Here is a 19,699-nt window from a genome sequence, read left to right on the forward strand (position 1 = left end):
TCAAGGACACACTCAACCAATGACCGATGAAGAAGCCGCGTACGACGATTACCTAAGGAATAGCTCGGGATCGGGTAGCGAAGAAAATAATGAGTAAGAAACAGCAAGTTGTTAATGTAATCGTGTCTAAGCATTCTTTAATGTTTGTATTTTTGAGTTACGAATATGCGATAACGATTTAATGTTTGTATTTTTAATGTAAAAGCTATAAATGAAAGTTATGTGTTTTTAATCTTCCAAGCAAAGAACCCTAACAACGAAAGCAAAGAATGGAGTCAGTCCGTTTTGCCTTGTAGTTACCGGTTTGCCTTGTAGTTACCGGTTTGTTTATACTGTGAAAAAATAATGGTTATTTAAAAAAAAAAAAAAAAAAAAACCGGTTAACCGGTTAGACCGGTTATTAAAAAACCGGTTAATAAAAAAACCGGTTTATTAACCGGTTCTAACTGGTTCCTAAACCGGTCCTAACCGGTTAGACCGGTTAGGGTTTTCAGATACAAAAACCGGTTATTAACCGGTCCGGTTATTAACCGAACCGGTTTTTTTCCGGGCCAAAAAAACCGGTCCGGTTAATAACCGAACCGGTTTTTTTAAAAAAACCGATTTGTGCACCTCTAGTTACAAGTCTCTCTCCCTTAAAAAGGTTACGTCTCCGAAACCTGCTTAATCATTGTACAAACGAACGCTCCTTGTATTCACTTCCTTTCTTAAACCATCTTAGCTTCCTAGATTACCGGTTACTCTCGACCTTGCAGTCATCGAGTGGTGTTCACGAGTGTGGGTTACATAACCACATCGTCTTACAATTTTTATCAAACTCGATGGTACCAACAGCAAAGCTTAGGGTACGATCAATGAAAGAAAGACACATATTTGGCATCACTCATAAATCAAACCATTATCACTTCTTTATTCATTCCTCACACCTAAAACAATGGCTGGTGAAGTAAAGAGGAAGAAGATATCAGCAGCATCAGCTAGGTCCCACACCAGGAACTCCGACTCCAATTCTTCTTCTTCTTCTTCTTCTTCTCTTCCATCAGCCAGTACTCCCCATCAATTGCTGTAATTTATGTTTAAGTCAAACCAAATTAAGATTTCATTTCATTTCACGCTTTTGGTCAACTCAACTGATTCATTATTAAATCTTCAACTTCATTTGGGTGTTACTGTTAGTATTCAATTATGAATCACACTTTGAAATGCCCAATTTGACCCTGCAACTGTTGTTGTTGTTATTGTGGTTGTGGTTGTGTCAATCGTGTTGGGTCCCGAACCCAACCCATTTTATTATTCGTGTCAAAGGTTTCAGCCATTACCTGTAAATCCCCTAACACGGCCAAAAAACGAATTGGTAGACTCAGTCAAGTAAATGAGTATTTTTTTCAAAGAAGTTATGAAAAATATTGAAAATACAAGTATATCTTCAGAAAAATCGAAAATGGAAAAACACATATAAAAATATAATCTTAAAAGTTTTTTAATAGTTAAACGGATCTGCATAGGTCGGATCGGTTTTAGGCTATAACCAAACCAAAAATGGAAATGCCGGTTTTTTGAGTTTTTTGAAAACCGTTCAGTTTTGGTTCTTCGGTTTTTAGTTCAATTCAGGCTAAAATCAAACCAAAAACCAAAATGTCGGTTTTTGAGTCATTTGGTTTTGGTTCGACTCTATAGGCTAAAATTGAACCAAAAACCAAAATGTCAATTTTTGAGTTTTGGTTTATTCGGTTTTAGGCTAAAATCGAACCAAAAGCCGAAATGTCAGTTTTTGAGTTTTTGAAAACCGTTAGGTTTTGGTTTTGGTTGTGGCTCGGTTTGGTTTTTTCGGTTTCAAGCACACCCCTAGTTTGAACTTTAAAGTTGAACTTGAAAGTTGAATCATTTCAGGTTTTTTCATAAAATTTCTACTCGTCTTCTTCACGGGTTTTTTAGCATGGGCTTATCACGCAGCATGTCCACCCGCCCCGAAGAAAGTCGGGCCTCCGTACGGGCTTCCCATTACAACACCAAGAATCAAGCTTCGTGACGGAAGATATTTATCTTATAAAGAATACGGTGTCCCAAAAGAATCAGCAAAGTACAACATTATTTATGTCCACGGGTTCGACTCTATCAAGCATTATACTGTCATTGCCACGAGAGCATCTCCCGTATAGTTTCTTTCATGTCATGTTGATCATTTGTTACTTTCAGTGTTAAGTTTGACTAAGGTTGACCAAATACTTGGTTGACTTTTGCAGGCTTTGGTTGAAGATTTGGGAATTTATATTGTCTCGTTTGACCGGCCGGGCTATGGAGAGAGTGATCTGGATCCTAAAAGAACGTTAAAGAGTTTGGCTTTGGATACCGAAGAACTTGCTGATCAACTAGAGCTCGGATCCAAATTTTATGTCGTCGGATATTCTATGGGTGGGCAACTGACTTGGTCTTGTTTGAAGTACCTTCCTCACAGGTATCATAAGTTATCATTAATGTTACTCTTTTATGGTATCATAAAGTTGAGCTAATTATAGTTGTCATATATATGTGATGAAAACAGGTTGGCAGGAGCAGCTCTTATAGCTCCAGTAGTTAATTATTGGTGGCCAAGATTACCATCAAACTTGTCTCGGCAAGCGTTTTCAGAGCAGTTTCGTCAAGATCAATGGAGTCTACGGGTCGCTCACTATTCTCCATCACTGACCTACTGGTGGAACACACAAAAATGGTTTCCTAGTCTAACCTGGATGACTAACACCCCAGATATTCTTTCCCGCCAAGACAAAGAACTCATGCCCGTATATACAGCCGGTAGAGCAGATGTTGAGGTAATAAAAATGCAATTTGTGGACCAAATATGCCACAGTAACTATATTATTTCAATAATAATCTATTTTCTGTTTTTGTGTGTTATAAAGGGACAAATAAGACAACAAGGAGACTACGAGTCTGTCCACCGTGACTTGAATATTGGGTTCGGTTCATGGGAATTTGATCCAACAGAAATTGAGAACCCGTTTACAGAAAATGAAGGGTCTGTTCATATATGGATGGGTGATGAAGATAAGTATGTGCCCGTGACACTGCAACGGTATATAGCTCGACAACTTCCATGGATAAAGTATCACGAGGTGACGGGTGGGGGTCATATGTTTTCTTATGCTGATGGGAAGAGTGATGCCATCCTAAAAGCACTTCTACTTGGCCAAAGTTAGTTTAAATATGTTTTTTGGACTCAGTTTGTAGCTTTCTAATGTGTTGAACAAACCATTGTGTAAGTTGTTGAACCTCAGTTACACCAGTCTTTTTTTTAATGTGGGTATCTTGGATTTCTAACTTTTTATGTATATAGGTAACATCAAAATGGCTCAATTTGAAGTGATACATGGTGTGATATTTATATAGAAAATACATAGATCAATGTTCTTTTGTATTTTTCTTTATTTTTTTCTTTTTGGTGTTATGCTTCCTTAAGCTCCCTTTCTAATCAGCCTCTAGCTACTTTCTAGTAGAGATTTTCAAGCTACTCAATGCTCGATTGAAAAATGCTTAACAAGTGCTCATTCGATTTTGGTTCATGTTGTAAGAGTTTGACCACACCATTGTATCCTACCAACTGAATCAAATCATATTCTATTCTCTTCATTCATTCTCACAACTACAATTACAACAATGGCTGGTGAAGTAAAGAAGAAGAAGAAGAAGATATCAGCAGCATCAGCTAGGTCCCACACCAAGAGCTCCAAATCCAATTCTTCTTCTTCTTCTTCTTCTTCTTCTTCTTCTTCTTCTTCTTCTTCTTTCCTCTCAGTTACTCCTCGTCATCAATTAATATTATAGGTTCAATTCAGATTCTAGCATATTCTGTCAAATCTAAATTAATTAAGATTTTATTTTATTGTATGACGTTTTTGGTCAAATGATTCATTTTAGTCTTCAATTACTAGAGAGCATCATCTTAAATCTTTAATAAATATATGAATCATAGCTTGTTGATTATTAAATTAGCCATCAAAATCTCAATTATGATTCATACGCATGCCCAATTTGACTCTGCAACTCTTCTAATTTGGGATTTAAACGAGCCGAGCCGCTTGTGAGCTTGGATCAATAAATTAGAGCTCGAAACGAGCCAAGCTTTTACGAGCCCCAGCCTCAAATAAAGCCCGTTTAGTTATCGAGCAGGAGCTCGAGCCTTGTAGGGGAAGCTCGTTTAGGCTTGTCGAGCGTTAACGAGCCTTGTGTATTTTAATGTTTTACCTCTTTTGGATTTCTATGTATTAATTTCATACTGCATACCCGAGCTCGATCCGAGCTTACACTCATTTAAGATTTTCACAGAGTATATGAAAACAATTAAAAATGTTTATAAAATTAATTAATAAATAATAAACGAGTCGATCCTGAGCTTGATGAAACAACTCACTGCCCGGCTTAAGCTTTAGAAGAAGAGCTTGTAACCAGCCGAGCTCGATCTCTGATAGTGGTAAGTCGAAACGAGTCAAGATCGGTTCGGCTCGGCTCGTTTACACCCCTAGTTCTAATTAATAAAATTTATTGGGAACTTATGTGTTCAGAAATTTTAGGGAGTGTTTGGATGTAAGTTTAACTTATTACTTTGAAGTTTGAACTAGGGGTGTTCAACGACTCGAATTATTCAAATTTTGAAATTTTGAAGCTAGATTCGAGCTCGAACTGAATCGAAGCGAATTACGAGTTTTTCGAGTCCAGTTCGAACACTGAACACCCTAGTAGACAAACTGCTTTAGAAATTAAAATCAAATAACAAGCCATTAAACTAAGTAAAAAACTAAATGAACTAGAAATCAAATACAAGAACTTAAAGCCGATTACTAGACTATGAATTTCGAAATTTATACATTTATTGATGTAGGGTGATGTTTCGTAGGTTGATCATTAGATTGCATATCAAATGTTAGAAACTAAAGTCTTATTAGAAGCTCTTCTGTAATCATGTTCCTCTCTCTCTATATGTGTGTGCATAAAATAAAATGCATAATTTGAATTCAAATTTTGAATCAAATCAAAAATCGCAAATTCGTATCCAATTCGAAATCTGATAACTAAATTTGAATCGAGTCGAATTCGAATGTTTAAAATAAAAATGGCATTCGAATCCGGGTCAAATTTATATCTGCTCATTTCAGTTTCAATGCTCACATCCTCACACCTCTTGAAACATTTCAGGGATTTTCTTGAAATTTCTACTCGTCTTCTTCACGGGCTTTTTAGCATGGGCTTATCAAGCAGCATGTCCACCTGCCCCGAAGAAAGTCGGGCCACCAGACGGGCTTCCAATAACAACACCAAGAATCAAGCTTTGTGACGGAAGATATTTATCCTATAAAGAATACGGTGTCCCAAAAGAATCAGCAAAGTACAAAATAATTTATGTCCATGGGTTCGACTCTGTCAAGCATTATGCTGTTATTGCCACGAGAGCATCTCCCGTATGGTTTTTTTGTATCATGTTGATCATTTGTTACTTTCAGTATTAAGTTTGACTAAATACTTGGTTGACTTTTGCAGGCTTTGATTGAAGAATTGGGGATTTATATTGTGTCGTTTGACCGACCAGGCTATGGAGAGAGTGATCGGATCCTAAACGAACGTTAAAGAGTTTGGCTTTGGATACTGAAGAACTTGCTGATCAACTTGAACTCGGATCCAAGTTTTATGTGGTCGGGTTTTCTATGGGCGGCCAAGTGGGTTGGTCTTATTTGAAATACATTCCTCACAGGTATGTGTGTAAATTAGATTTTTTAAATAAATTAACGAATACAAGTTATTAGAATAAGTCAACATCAGCGATAAGGGAAATATTATATTGTTCAGCTGGTATCAGCTCAATTTGGTCAAAAAAGTCTTTTATTTTGTATACAACTCTGTTTTCAATAAAATTAAAATCGGAATGCTGAAAAGAAAATTAAACATAACTGTGTACTTAGATTTTAAAAAATATTAATGAATGCAAGTTATCAGAGAAAAATCAAATTCAGTAAGCAAATATTTTCGAAATCGGAAACCAAACCATAAAAACGAATACCTGTACCGAAAGACTTGTACAGACCACAGAAGCCATCTCCCACGGTCCAGAGACAGAAATCTCGGTATCAGTTCGGTTCGTTACGGTGCCAGTACGGTATCTGTACTCTGTATAGTTTATTTTGTGTACAACTCCGTTTTTAATAAATTTTATATCATAATGTTCAGAAAATAAAACTGAACACCTGTGTATTTGTTTTTTTTTTGCTTATTTAACGAAAGCAAGTTATTAGGAAAAAAATAATAGTAAAAGATATAAGAAATATTATTTAAGAATTAAACGGGGTTAAAATGTATAATTTTTCTAGTATAAAGCGTGAAATGTTAAAATGTGTATTTTTTCTAGTATAAAGCGTGAAATTGAAACTTAAAAAAAAAATAAAAGCTAGTAATGCTTCAATACTTATGGAACATGTACATTACTGTTCATTCAAGTTAATAACTGTATTTATAATATACTTATAGTTATCACATATACCTGATGAAAACAGGTTAGCAGGAGCAGCTCTTATAGCTCCAGTAATCAACTATTGGTGGCCAAAATTACCATCAAACTTATCTCAACACGCATTTTCGAAGCAGTTTCTTCAAGATCAATGGAGTCTACGTGTCGCTCACCATTCCCCGTCATCAACCTACTGGTGGAACACCCAAAAATGGTTTCCTAGTCTAACCGTTATTGCTCACAGCCCTCTTATTCTTTCCCGCCAAGATAGAGAACTCAAACCAATATTTACAGCTGGCAGAGCCAGTGTTGAGGTACTATAAATGCAATTTCTTGATTTACCATTGACCCATTTGACCTTTTTTCGTGTGTTATATAGGAACAAGTAAGACAACAAGGAGAATACGAGTCTGTCCACCGAGACTTGAATATTGGGTTCGGTTCATGGGAATTTGACCCAACAGAAGTTGAGAACCCGTTTCCAGAAAACGAAGGGTCGGTTCATATATGGATGGGTGATGAAGATACTCTTGTGCCCGTGACACTGCAACGATATATAGCTCAGCAACTTCCGTGGATAAAGTATCATGAGGTCGCGGGTGCGGGCCATATGTTCCCTTATGCTGATGGGATTAGTGATGCCATTTTAAAAGCCCTTCTACTTGGCCAAAGTTAGTTTATAATATTGTTTTGGACATTATTTTTAGCTTCCTGATGTGTTAAACATTCCATTATTATTATTAAAATTATTCAATAGTACTGTTATTTAATATTACGCTTCAGGGTTTGAAATTGATTGTTTTAAGACATATGGAAATGAGTTGGTATTCTAAATCTTAACAAAATGGCATGTCGTGTTCAAGTTCAATAGTTGTGAAGGTTGTTCAAAAAGCTCGTGGCTTGTAACTCGCTCGAAAATTTTAATCCTTATAGATTGTAGTCCAATTCTATTTATAGATAAGCACAGAATAAATAATATTAATTTTTTTACATATATATTTAAATAAATATTAAATATTTATTTTTAATATTTTAAGCGTGCTTGCTTGAGGTTTTTGCGAGCAGAGCTCAAGCTTGTTTTTCAACTTATTATATAAAACAAACCGAGCCGACTAGCTCAACTCTGGCTCACTCATTAAGCAAGAGGTCCAAAAAAAGAGTTCTGGAACCAGAACGGTTCCAACCCAAACGGTGGGTTTGAAGCCGGGTTGGGAACTCCTTTGATCAAACCAGTTAAAACCGAACCGAACTAGTCAGAAACCAGTTTGGAATGAACCGACCCTTTTTCACTTAAAAAATTAGTTTGGAACCAAAGCCAATTTGAGCAAAAACTAGTTTTGACTTTTTATTGACCCAAAACCCGACCCGGTTTGGAAAAATGCAGGCATGTACATTAAGCAGCTTTAGTAGTCGTATTAAACTTGTCAGGTCGAGCACAACCCGTTTAACTCAACACGACATGTTTTGTTAGCAATTATGCCAAATAACTTATTTCATTCACATGTAGTCGGTAAATGGAATCCAAACTCAGTAGCAAGTATTGTATTCTCAGTATCTACCCATTTTGGGATAACAATGCAAATAAACTTATAAATATAAGACAATGACTTCATGTTTCTATCGTTTTACAAGCTGGATCAAAAACAAGACTTATAACAGGCACGGAGTCTGCGTGAACGGATACATCGTCGTCATTTCTATGCCACGACCACTTAGCATGACTTGCGTTGACCACCTCGAATTGCCCATGCCCGAAACTCGCTTCCCTGAACGCAGATATTGTTGGTTGTGGTTCCGTGTAGCTGCAAAACATGATTTCCCAATATTGTTAATGATTGAACTTGCGTAGTAGAGTGATAAACGGTCGGTTGATCGAGTCAACTTACTTGCTAGCAAGACCATGGAGGTTGCCTCCGTCCCCGATTGTGATATGCACCGGACCACAGTTATTAGCTTTATGATTGTAAACACGGTTCTACCAAAACAGAAGATAAATTAGTTCGTTTATCGTCTGACTGGTTTATGAAAAAAAAGAAAAACTGTTTTTGTTTTAAACCCCTTAAAGGCACCTGCCAGTATCGGCTGTATAGTACAGTTTTACATGGTTAGCAGGATATTGATGGGACTATGAGTTTTTCTAGTGACGGGTTATTAAGATTATTAAAAAAGTTAAAAGTGATCATTCAGATTTATTTCACAAGGAAGTAGCTTACAAAGCGCTCGTAAGCATGAACATGTCCTGCAAAAACGACATCCACACGGGCTTTATAAAGCAAACCCTCCATCGATTCCATCATACCAACCGACTGTATTTCACCTTGATGAGCATAGTTAGAATTATACCATGGCGCGTGAATAAGCACCACGAGCCACGGTGTTTGGTTCCTATCAACTTTCTTCAGGTCAGACTCTAACCAGTTGTACTGGTTCGAGCCTAGCCTGAAGTCAGTGTAGGAACCTAACATGATGACGTGAACCCCTGAGACCTCAAACGAGTAGTACAAGTTAGAACTTGAACCACTCTCGTCGAATGGCATGCGCCACCTTGCATTGTAGGCAATAAAGGTGGTTGGGATGGCGGTGATGTTCTCACTGTCATGGTTTCCTTGTGTCACCATCCACGGCCGCTTGCTAGCTAGCGGCTCCACCAGGCGGCCGAAAGAGTCCCATAACGGCTGCACCGTGTCAGCATACGACAAATCTCCAGGTAGTAGAAACACGTCATAGTTTGATTTTGAGATGTGTTCAAGGGTAGTTTTTGTCCATCCAGTTTGTCCAAGGTCACCTATTAATTTCCCAATTTATTTATGTCAGCATCTGAAGTTGAGGTTGTAAGTTATTCGAGTCGAGTGGAGCCCGAGCTTGACCAGGCTCGTTTAAGTTACAAGAGTTTGAGCTACGAGCTCGTTTCGAGCTTTATTTCTAAAGCTCCGGCTCGGTTCATTTATTAACTATTAATTAACTTAAATATACATTTATAATTACTTTTATATATAGTGATCGACACGAGTTGAGATCGAGTTCTCACAAGTTAAACAACTCAAGTCAGCCCGAGCTCGGCTAGGCTTGAGCTCGGCTCCTTTAAATTACAAGAGCTCGTTTCGAGCTCTACTTCTAAAACTCGAGCTCAAGCTCGGGCTTGGTTTGTTTAGTTATTGTTTATTAGTTAACTTATAAATATTTATAATTATTTTTATATACATTTTTATTAATAAACTTTATATATAAGATTATATATATATATATATATTTCATAGTTTTATATATTATAACAACTATATATGTTTTAATAGCTAAATAAAAGTAATATTAACAACAGTCTCATTTAGACTCGAGGGTCAGCTCAAGCTTGATAAATGAAGCTTGGCTTATTTATTTAATAAAAACTTATTTTTAGGTTCGTATATATTTAAACTTGGCTCGATTCGAGTTTTTAATGAGCCGATCTTGAGAGTTTCTCATCTTGTAAACAAACTCATGCAATTTGTAACCTGAAATGGCAAACTTGATCGGGAATTTGGCCGGAGGAGTCTTGAAAGAGTACTTGTCGGCCGAACTAGTGGCAAAACGGTAATAATATTCGGTACTCGGATCCAATGGACCTATTATTACATCATGTATTTCACCTGATGTGTAATTTAAATGTTCATAGGAAGTAACGGTTCCGGTAGCCGAATAATCTTGCTTCCCCGACGATGTACCATAGTGTACGGTGGCCGGAGTATGGCCGTTGGTAATCCATGAAATTCGCATTCTATCTTTACCGACTAACGATACATGAACCTGTGTGCATGAAACCGAAAAACCAAAAAAAAATAAATAAAAATGAAATGGAAACGCTTTGGTGTTATGGTTTTGTAAAACCAAACTTACGGTTCCATTTTGGTTTTTGCGTGTAATAAAAAACGAAAAAATCAAACCGAACCAAACCAAATTTCTAGATTTTTATGTTTTATTTTTTTTTTTTCATTTTTCATTTTAAGTAATTTATAATAATTAAATAAATATGTAACTCATATATTTTAGCACAAATGTATAACAACCAATTATTTGTTAATTAACAAAATGATTTAGACCCAGGTTCATTATTTTGGGCCAAAAGTTTCAAGCTCAAATGGCAAAACTAAAAGTTCTGAAACCGACCAGTTTTCAAATATCCAAAAACCAAAGTTTCGTGTTTTGGTTCGGTTTCAGCCCAAAACCAATTAAAAGCGAACCGTGCACACTAGGGTGTGCATAAAACCGAAAAAACGATCCAAAACCGAAGAAAACCCAAAAAAATACAGAAATAACCATATCAAAACAAAAACCGATGGTTTGATTTTATGTTTCGTAAAAACAGACAACCTTAAAGATTTTTTTATTCTAAATTTTAAGTAATTTATCGTAGTTTAATGTACAGTTTAACCGGATTTTTTTTTTTTTGCTCAAATGTACAACAATCAATTAATCAATAATTAACAGAAAAAATTTAGGTCCAAATTCACAATTTCTGACAACTTTTTTTTCAGCCAAAACTTTCAAGCCCAAGTGCCAAAACCGAAAAAATCAAACAATTTAGAAGAACTCAAAAACCGGCATTTCGTTCGGTTTTAACCCAAAACCGAACCGACCCTTTCATACCCCTAGTCAATAAATGAAGCAAATGAAATGTATATTTGTTACTTGTTGTGGAGTGGTAGGATCAAAGTCTTCAGGTAGTGATAAATCAAGATTCTCCCGCGGCGGAGGGCGGTGGTATGCCGCTGCTTCGGCGAATACAGCGGCCACCACCAGCACCCAGAGCCTATGTAAACTCATAGGATTAAATTGTTGCTTTACTGAAACAGGAACAGATAGACATGATCATGATCATTATATAATATTATGATTGGTCAAAAGAAAAGAACATTTTGATGAAACCATCTGCTTGAGTTTGACATTTTCCACCCACGTATTAAAATCAATCAGTCTGTCATAATAGACTATTCTTCTCTATTTTGGATCATTTGTAAAGGATTTATAGTTTTATACCCAAGGGTATTTTCGTCTTTCTAACTGGACATAAGTCTTGCAAACTGGATGGGTCGGACACGTTCGGGTCAGTACAGGTTCTAAACAAAATAAGTTTGGATTAGAACAAACAGTTTTGAATAGTATTAATTTGGTTCGTGTCAAACGAGGTTTCATCAAAATGAAGTCGGTTGAAATGAGTCGTTTTAGGAGGGGAAAAAGTATCAAAATATATTCACATGTCATATTTTTTGATGTTTCGGCTGTGAATGAAGGGGTAGGTTTAGTGTCTCGATTATGGAACGTTATCATAAAATCTATTAAATCAAAACTTATTGATTCTCAACCAGCGTTACTCTTCTGTACAAATTATACGACTCTGCAACAAAGATTCGAAAGATTAGGATTCAGTTATGAGAGTATCATTTTTAAATCTTTAATAATATATGAATCTGACTTATTAACAAACTTGGTGATCATTGAAACTAAGTATCAGTTATGATTCACACTCCCTATACTCAAGCTACTTGAACTTGGATTGATTAAAAGCTCGAAACGAGCCGTGAAGGTTAATTTTGAATTATCAATAATGTTGAGGGTTTGTTTTGTTAAGTTTGATATTAATATTTGTTTAGTATAGTAAGAATATTATGGATTATTCTAGAATAAGGTTGTCTTAGTTTCCAAGTTATGTTTGGCTTGGAGAGCAAGTTTAGTAGGTTTATAAATATGGTCTAGATTATTAGTTTTATGTGAGAGAGCCAAGAGAAGTCTCTTCTCCATGTAAGTTTGTTATGTTCGTGAAGTTCGTTTGATTATATGAAAAGAGTCGATGGTTGTCAACCCAAATATCTCGTGTTTTTGTGTTTGATTTGATTGTTTGATCAATCTGGGTCAACAATTGGTATCAGAGTTTAAGCTCGTTGAAGACACAGTTCGTTGCACGGGAGTCGAGTCGCAAAGGAGGTTCGATTACCGTTCGGAAGACTGTTGGGTTTTGTTCTTTTGGTCCGTGGAAGATAATAAAAAAAACCTCTTGGGAGCCGTGTTGAGAAGTATTGTGGAATTTGTTATGCCTTTTCTATTCGCATCAATCCTAAAGTGTGGATTAAAAGTAACATAGCTATTGTGTTTGATGATATCAGCCACCACTTGCAAAATGTTGCAATGATTGTTAGTGAGATACTGTTCTCGTGAGATTGCAATATATTGTTTTGTTTCATCGAAAGTCAATATAGCAATTTGTGTCAATTGCTTTGTTCAAGAGAGATTCCATAGGAGGCTGTTATTTTGTGGGCATCGGAAACGAATTGGAAGGTTTTACAATTAATTCACATTGTGGTAATTTAGAATTGGGTTTTGAAAAGTAAGGTCTATGGGTCTATGGAAGAGTAATTAACAAAGGCTAGTTAAGCAAAAGAACATAAGCAAGTTGTTTGTTGCTCGGTGAAAAGAGGCGTTGAATTATAGAAAAGTTTGTAGCGCTTAGACCATCTCCAACGGTTGGTTTATCTTGGTTCAAACCAACCCCAACCATTGGAGTGGTTGGTTCAATCCAAAATCTAATATTTGAAGTTTGGGTTTTCAAACCACCAAAAACCATCCATTATGGGCCCCAATATCACATCTTTCACCCCATATATATATACCCATTTTATATTTATAAAATATATTAAAGTATTATATATATATATATATATATATATATATAATTATATTTCTTTTAAAACTTATGTACTTTTTTGTTTGTGTATTTTTTGCGTAACGGCTAGTTTAACGATTAAATTTTTTTAACGGCTAGTTTTTTAATGTTTTTATTATCTATTTTACATTGCTTAATTCGAATAAAAAACATAACAAGAAGTCCAAGAAAAAACATCCATAACATGGGCCGCCGTAACAGATTGGTCGAATGATGAAGATGAACCACATGAACTGTCATTTCATTGGCCAACATCTGATTTCCAAGCGTACATGAAACGGTTTACGGATTTACGTAATCATCATACATTTTAGAATGATTGAATTGAACATTTGTGGACGGTGTAGAATAAAAATAATTCATAGGTTTTATTATTAGGCAAAAGTTTCAAGTTACCTCTCTTTCATTTTGTTAGAGTAATTGTAATTTTAAATTATATTTTTTAATCTCTTTGTTATATTTTAGTTCATCTATTTTTTACTAATTTTTTATTATATTGCTATTTATTTAAATAAAATTATAAAAATTAAATGTTTTATTATATTATGAAATTCTTATTTAAAATAAATGTAAAAGTAAGTCATGATGTGGAAATGTAAAGATGGTTTGAGAAGTTGTATTGTTGGAGTATAAATATGGTTTTTAAAAAAGCTGATGTGGCTGGTTTGAACCAAAAACTGTTGGAGATGGTCTTAGTTATTATTGGAGATTGGTTTCGGGATCAGAATCAATTCCGACTGAAAGTGCAAACCAGAAAAGAAAGTAAAGATAGGAAAGAAACAATGATGATGATGATTGGGGGACTTTCAGCATTGACGAAGTCAAATTACAAAGTATGGTTGACCAAGATGGAGGGATTTTTGAAAGAATATGGTTTTTGGGAAGTTATTGAACCTACAATCGGCATGGCTGTAGACAGGGTCGTCTTCGAGAATACGAAAAAAAAAGTGGGCCTAGGACATAAAAAACGAAAGGCCCTAAAAGACACATTTAAACTCTTATACAATTTAGAACAATGTTAGAACAATAAACAAAACAAAAGTTTTTATTTTCTTTTTTATCAAAATAATCTAACTAAAATACTTAAACGACTCATGATGCTCTTCTAGCATTTTAAAGAACCTTGTCTAATGGCATACAACAAAAGCAAAATACTTTATTAACCACTTTTAAATACATTAATCATGTTCTACCAGATAAATGTTTAGGCTTAGTACACATGATATCTGAAAAAATAAAAGTAACATAGAAATTTGATTCAATGATTCATTAACATAAATTGATTTAATCATACATCATTCAATCTTTAATTATTTAATCACATGCGAATTTTCTGAATTAATAATAAACTTTAAATGTCTATTTAAACATAAAAATAGTAAAAAAAAGTTCACCAAAACAGATTCTTCATAATTCGAAACAAAATATAAATCAATTATATTAAACCAATAAACATATAGGCCTTTTGAAATTGATAGGTCAGAAACTATATTAATATATAAAATACTTTTAAAAACTCATGGGCCTTAAAGGGGGAGTGGGCTTGGGGCTTGAGCCCTCCAAGCCCTCCCCAATGGCCAGGCCTGGCTATAGATGAAAGGAAGATGTACACAGCGTTGGGGTTCATATGTCAAACGCTATCGGAAGACATCTTGGTACAAGTTGGCACACTCATGAATGGTGGGGTAAGGAAGCATGGCGTGCTTTGAAGATTCGATTTCTTGGAATTGATTATGTACGACAGGAAGAAGATGAAAAAGCAACTCAAGAAGCCGCTGAGAAAGAACGATTGGATGAGATCGCTGATAAAGAACGATTGAATGGGATTGTTCAAGAAGAACAGGCACGTAAGAAGGAAGCCCAGGAAGCTGCAAAGAATGAAGAAGCTTTGCAAGCTGTTTTGAGAAGTGAAAGAAAGGAAAGATTGAATAAAGAAAAAGAAAGAATTCTTTAGAAAAAGAAGAGAAGATTGTGAATCTTCAGGTATGTTTTTCTTACTCAAACAACCTTGAAGATGAGAAAACTGTTAAGATAAGTGAGAAGAAATGAAGCAAGAAATCTTCTACTAATCGTGATGATGAAAGAAAGGTTATGGGATTGAATGAAAGGAATGATGCAGTTAAGAAATTTACAGATTTAGTATCATGTATGAAAGTCAACAATCGAGCATTTCTTGATGAAAAGTCAGAACCAAATGAAAGGTTGAGAAGAATTGTCAGAATGGAAGGCCCAATAGGGTCTAGTAAAGAAAGAACGAATAACCCATCTGCAAGTTTTGATGAGCAAAGAAAGAAAAGAAAAGTGAGAAAGAAGAACGTGGAGAATTAAGTTGTATCCGAGATCAATGTGGATGGTTTGAACGATGAACATAAAGAACTTGTTAAACTGGTTTGTTACAAACAACTGAAAAGAAAGGTTAAAGACGAACCAATAATTAAAATTGAAGAGCTGAGAGTGTTATCGGGAATTCAAGACCCTAGTGGTACAAAAGCAAGAAGAGGAACAATTCAAGATTAAGGGGGTGAATGATGGTTAATCTTGAATTATCAATAATGTTGAGGGTTTGTTTTGTTAAGTTTGATATTAATATTTGTTTAGTATGGCAAGAATATTATGGATTATTCTAGAATAAGGTTGTCTTGGTTTCCAAGTTAGGTTTGGCTTGGAGAACAAGTTTAGTATGTCTATAAATAGAGTCTAGATTATTAGTTTTATGTGAGAGAGCCAAGAGAAGTCTCTTCTCCATGCAAGTTTGTTATGTTCGTGAAGTTCGTTTGATAAGTTCGTTTGATTATATGAAAAGAGTCGAGGGTTGTCACCCCAAATATCTCGTGTTTGTGTGTTTGATCTGATTGTTTGATCCATCTTGGCCAACAAGCCGAGCCTGAGCCTCGAATAAAGCTTGTTTGTTTAGTATTGAGTCCAAGCTTGAGCCTTGTATCAGAAGCTCGTTTAGGCTCGTCAAGCCTTCTTAACAAGCCTTGTATTTTTTAGAATTTTCCATTTGTAAGACTTTATGCATTAATTTCGCATTGCACAACCGAGCTTGCTTGATCTCTGGCTCGTTTTAGGTTGTTCTCAAATTTACAAAATTAAATAAAAATGTTTATAATTGATTAATATATAATAAACGAGCCTGGGGTTGAGGTTGAAAAACAACTCGAGATTTAGAAAAAGAGTTAGAGCTAGAGCTGAGCTTTGGCCCGTTTAAGGTTTTTCTCAAACTATATAAAGTTAATAAAAACGTGTATATTTAATAATAATATATAATAAACGAGCTGAACCCAAGCTTAAAAAACAACTCGAGCTTTAGAAAAAGAGCTCGAGCCAAGCTTTGGTCCGTTTAAGATTTTTCTAAAAATATGTGAAGTTAATTTAAAACGTATATAATTTAATTAGTAAATAATAAACGAGCAGGGCCTAAGCTTGAGAAAACAACTGATTTGTAGAAAAAGAGCTCGACACGATTTGAGCGCTCTTCGGTAAGGTAAACTTGAAACATTTCAGGCATTTTCATGAAATTTCTATTAGTCTTCCTTACCGGGCTTTTAGCATGGGCGTATCAAGCAGCATGTCCACCCGCCCCTACAAAGTCGGGCCTCCAAACGGGCTTCCCATTACAACACCAAGAATCAAACTTCGTGATGGAAGATATCTATCCTATAAAGAATATGGTGTCCCAAAAGAATCAGCAAAGTACAAAATAATTTTTGTTCACGGCTTCGACTGTATCAAGCATTATACGGTTATTGCCACCGCAGCGTCTCCTGTATGGTTTCTTCCATGTTATGTTGATCATATGTTACTTTCAGTGTTAAGGTTGACTAAATACTTGGTTGAGTTTTGCAGGGTCTACTTGAAGACTTGGGGATTTATATTGTTTCATTTGATAGACCGGGTTACGGAGAGAGTGACCCGGATCCTAAACGGACATTAAAGAGTTTGGTTTTAGATACTGAAGAACTTGCAGATCAACTTGAACTTGGATCCAAGTTTTATGTGCTCGGTTTTTCGCTGGGTGGGCAACTGACTTGGTGTTATTTGAAGTACATTCCTCACAGGTATCATAAGTTACTATTAGTGTTACTCTTTTGTAGGATCATAAGCTTGAGTCAAGAATGCAGTTTAATTTTTCTGTTTTAAGGGGAATATGCGTGTAGTCATAGGCTTGTAAAATAACCGAACGCTAATGAACTGTTCGTGAATTCTTAGGCAGGAAGTTCATTTCTTTAATAAGCGAACGAACATGATCAAAATATGTTGTTTGTTTAATCAAACAAACGGACATGAACATGCACTTTGTTCGTTCATTTATGTCGTTTATCTGTGTTTGTTCTGTTCGTTCGTTTATGTTTGTTCGTTTAGATTTCAATAAATACATATATATAAGGAGTTATTATATTTATATAAATATAAGCATAAAAGCAAGCCTGAAAGATTATTGGATTCAAATCCTTGCCCTTCTCATTAAACTTATCCCTTATATAGGGGAAATCATACAAATCACCTATAGAACACAAGGATTTGAATCCAATAATCTTTCAGAGTCATTTTAAGTCATATGTTTTATTACAGTTTTAAACATTCATGGTTGATTTGTTTTAATAAACATACAAACGTTCATGTACCAATATCAAAACAAAGGATGACAGCAGGGTGACATAGTAAACTACAAATTAACACATATAACATCCTAGAAACATATAAACTCAAATACATGTAGATAATCACATGCAAGTCCACATAAGATGTAGTATTATCCAAGCCCCAGAGGAAGATAAGATACTTGTTAAATATTAAATTGTCTTCATGTTATTCTAATTATAATAGTCATGTATTATATGATGAAAACAGGCTAGCAGGAGCAGCTCTTATAGCACCAGTAATTAACTATTGGTGGCCCAAATTACCATCAAACTTGTCTCAACAAGCGTTTTCAGAGCAGTTTCGTCAAGATCAATGGGGTCTGCGGGTTGCTCACTATCTTCCATCATTAACCTACTGGTGAAACACGCAAAAATGGTTTCCTAGCCTAACCTATATAGGTTACACCCCGGATATTCTTTCCCGACAAGATAGAGAACTTGTGCCCGTATATACAGCCGGTAGAGCAGATGTTGAGGTACTAAAAATGCAACTTGTGGACCAAATATGAATGCAGTAACTATATTATTTCAATTAATAATCTATTTTCATTTTTTGTGTGTTACAAAGGGACAAGTAAGACAACAAGGAGACTACGAGTCTATCCATCGTGACTTGAATATTGGGTTCAGTTCATGGGAATTTGATCCAACAGAAATTAAGAACCCGCTTCCAGAAAACGAAGGGTCTGTTCATATATGGATGGGTGACGAAGATAGGTATGTGTCTGTGACGCTGCAACGGTATATAGCTCGACAACTTCCGTGGATAAAGTATCACGAGGTGACGGGCGGGGGTCATATGTTTTCTTATGCTGATGGGAAGAGTGATGCCATCCTAAAAGCACTTCTGCTTGGGCAAAGTTAGTTGAAAGTGTGTTTTATGGACTCAGGTTTGTAGCTTCCTACTGTCTTATACCATTGGTAAAAATGTAGTAGTTAGTATTACCCTTTTATGGTTTGAAATTAATAGTTTTTTTTTATTTCTTGAATAGTGAACAGTTAATGTGGTATGTTGAAATATCACTTTCTGAGTTTCTGTCTGTCCGTAACTTTCACAACCGGTCCACCACCACCATAGTTCTATTTTTAATAAATTGCTACAAAGTTCATATGCACAACCATGACTATAATGCTAGCCTAGTTGGCACATAAAAGCAAAGCAACATCTGCTTTGGAAAAAGCAGACATGAAACATTACAAAGATGTTGACACGGTAAACCTTAAGGTTATTGTAGTTTCTTTAAGCTCAACTAAGTGCTTCTGCTTCTCATCCGATAGAATTCGTAGCACTTGAAGCTCATGTTCCATATCCATAACATGCATATATAACATTTAACTTAATTATATCAACACACCGTATAACTTGTAATTTTTTATTAACATTAAAACTCTCACAAAACGTTTTAAGATTGATTCATGAACATACCTTGCTCATCGTTTGTCAGTGGATCGTTTCTCCTCAAGCCCTACTAATTTGCCTTCAACTAAAAGCTGCCATCAAAACTGTCTACAAATTAACAGCCCTACACAATCGGATACACATGTAATGAAATAGAAGTCAATATAACAGCCGCACTGTAAGGCCCCGATCCCGGTAGCCTTACATTGGGTGTTGGATTTACTCATAAACTCAGTTTGATACAGCAGAAGCATAATAAATTTGCAGCGGAAACTAAAACTTTTACATAACAACCTCCTCCTCTAACTAATCTTCAATATGGATAGCCTCGTATGCGCCTCAAACTTACCACGTCATCACAATACCTGCATGCATACTAAAAGTCAGCTATACGCTGAGTGAGTTCTAACGTTTCTTTATTTTCATAACATACGACTTATAAGCAAATCACATCTTTCATACATTTA

The 19,699-nt window shown here is 35.5% G+C and overlaps 2 protein-coding genes and 2 pseudogenes across 2 annotated transcripts; 3 read left to right on the forward strand and 1 right to left on the reverse strand.

The window, feature by feature from the left end:
- The first annotated feature begins 2,552 nt into the window (after window positions 1–2,552).
- On the forward strand, window positions 2,553–3,233 carry LOC143555181 (uncharacterized). The gene is made up of 2 exons (XM_077044782.1): window positions 2,553–2,810; window positions 2,901–3,233. Exons 1-2 carry the CDS (start codon window positions 2,730–2,732, stop codon window positions 3,195–3,197), a joined length of 378 nt encoding a protein of 125 aa, XP_076900897.1. The 5' UTR covers window positions 2,553–2,729; the 3' UTR covers window positions 3,198–3,233.
- A 1,953-nt stretch (window positions 3,234–5,186) lies between these two features.
- Window positions 5,187–7,210, forward strand: LOC143555195 (uncharacterized; annotated as a pseudogene).
- An 892-nt stretch (window positions 7,211–8,102) lies between these two features.
- Window positions 8,103–11,295, reverse strand: LOC143555196 (putative purple acid phosphatase 20). The gene is made up of 5 exons (XM_077044792.1): window positions 11,159–11,295; window positions 9,985–10,276; window positions 8,707–9,278; window positions 8,380–8,468; window positions 8,103–8,295 (listed from the first exon to the last, which is right to left on the reverse strand). Exons 1-5 carry the CDS (start codon window positions 11,291–11,293, stop codon window positions 8,103–8,105), a joined length of 1,281 nt encoding a protein of 426 aa, XP_076900907.1. The 5' UTR covers window positions 11,294–11,295.
- Window positions 11,296–16,696: 5,401 nt separating this feature from the next.
- Window positions 16,697–18,716, forward strand: LOC143555178 (uncharacterized; annotated as a pseudogene).
- Window positions 18,717–19,699: the final 983 nt, after the last annotated feature.

Source organism: Bidens hawaiensis, unplaced genomic scaffold, assembly GCF_021521415.1.
Source record: "Bidens hawaiensis isolate Kalapana, Puna unplaced genomic scaffold, B.hawaiensis_p1.1 tig00018012_1, whole genome shotgun sequence".
NCBI classification, from domain to species: Eukaryota; Viridiplantae; Streptophyta; class Magnoliopsida; order Asterales; family Asteraceae; genus Bidens; species Bidens hawaiensis.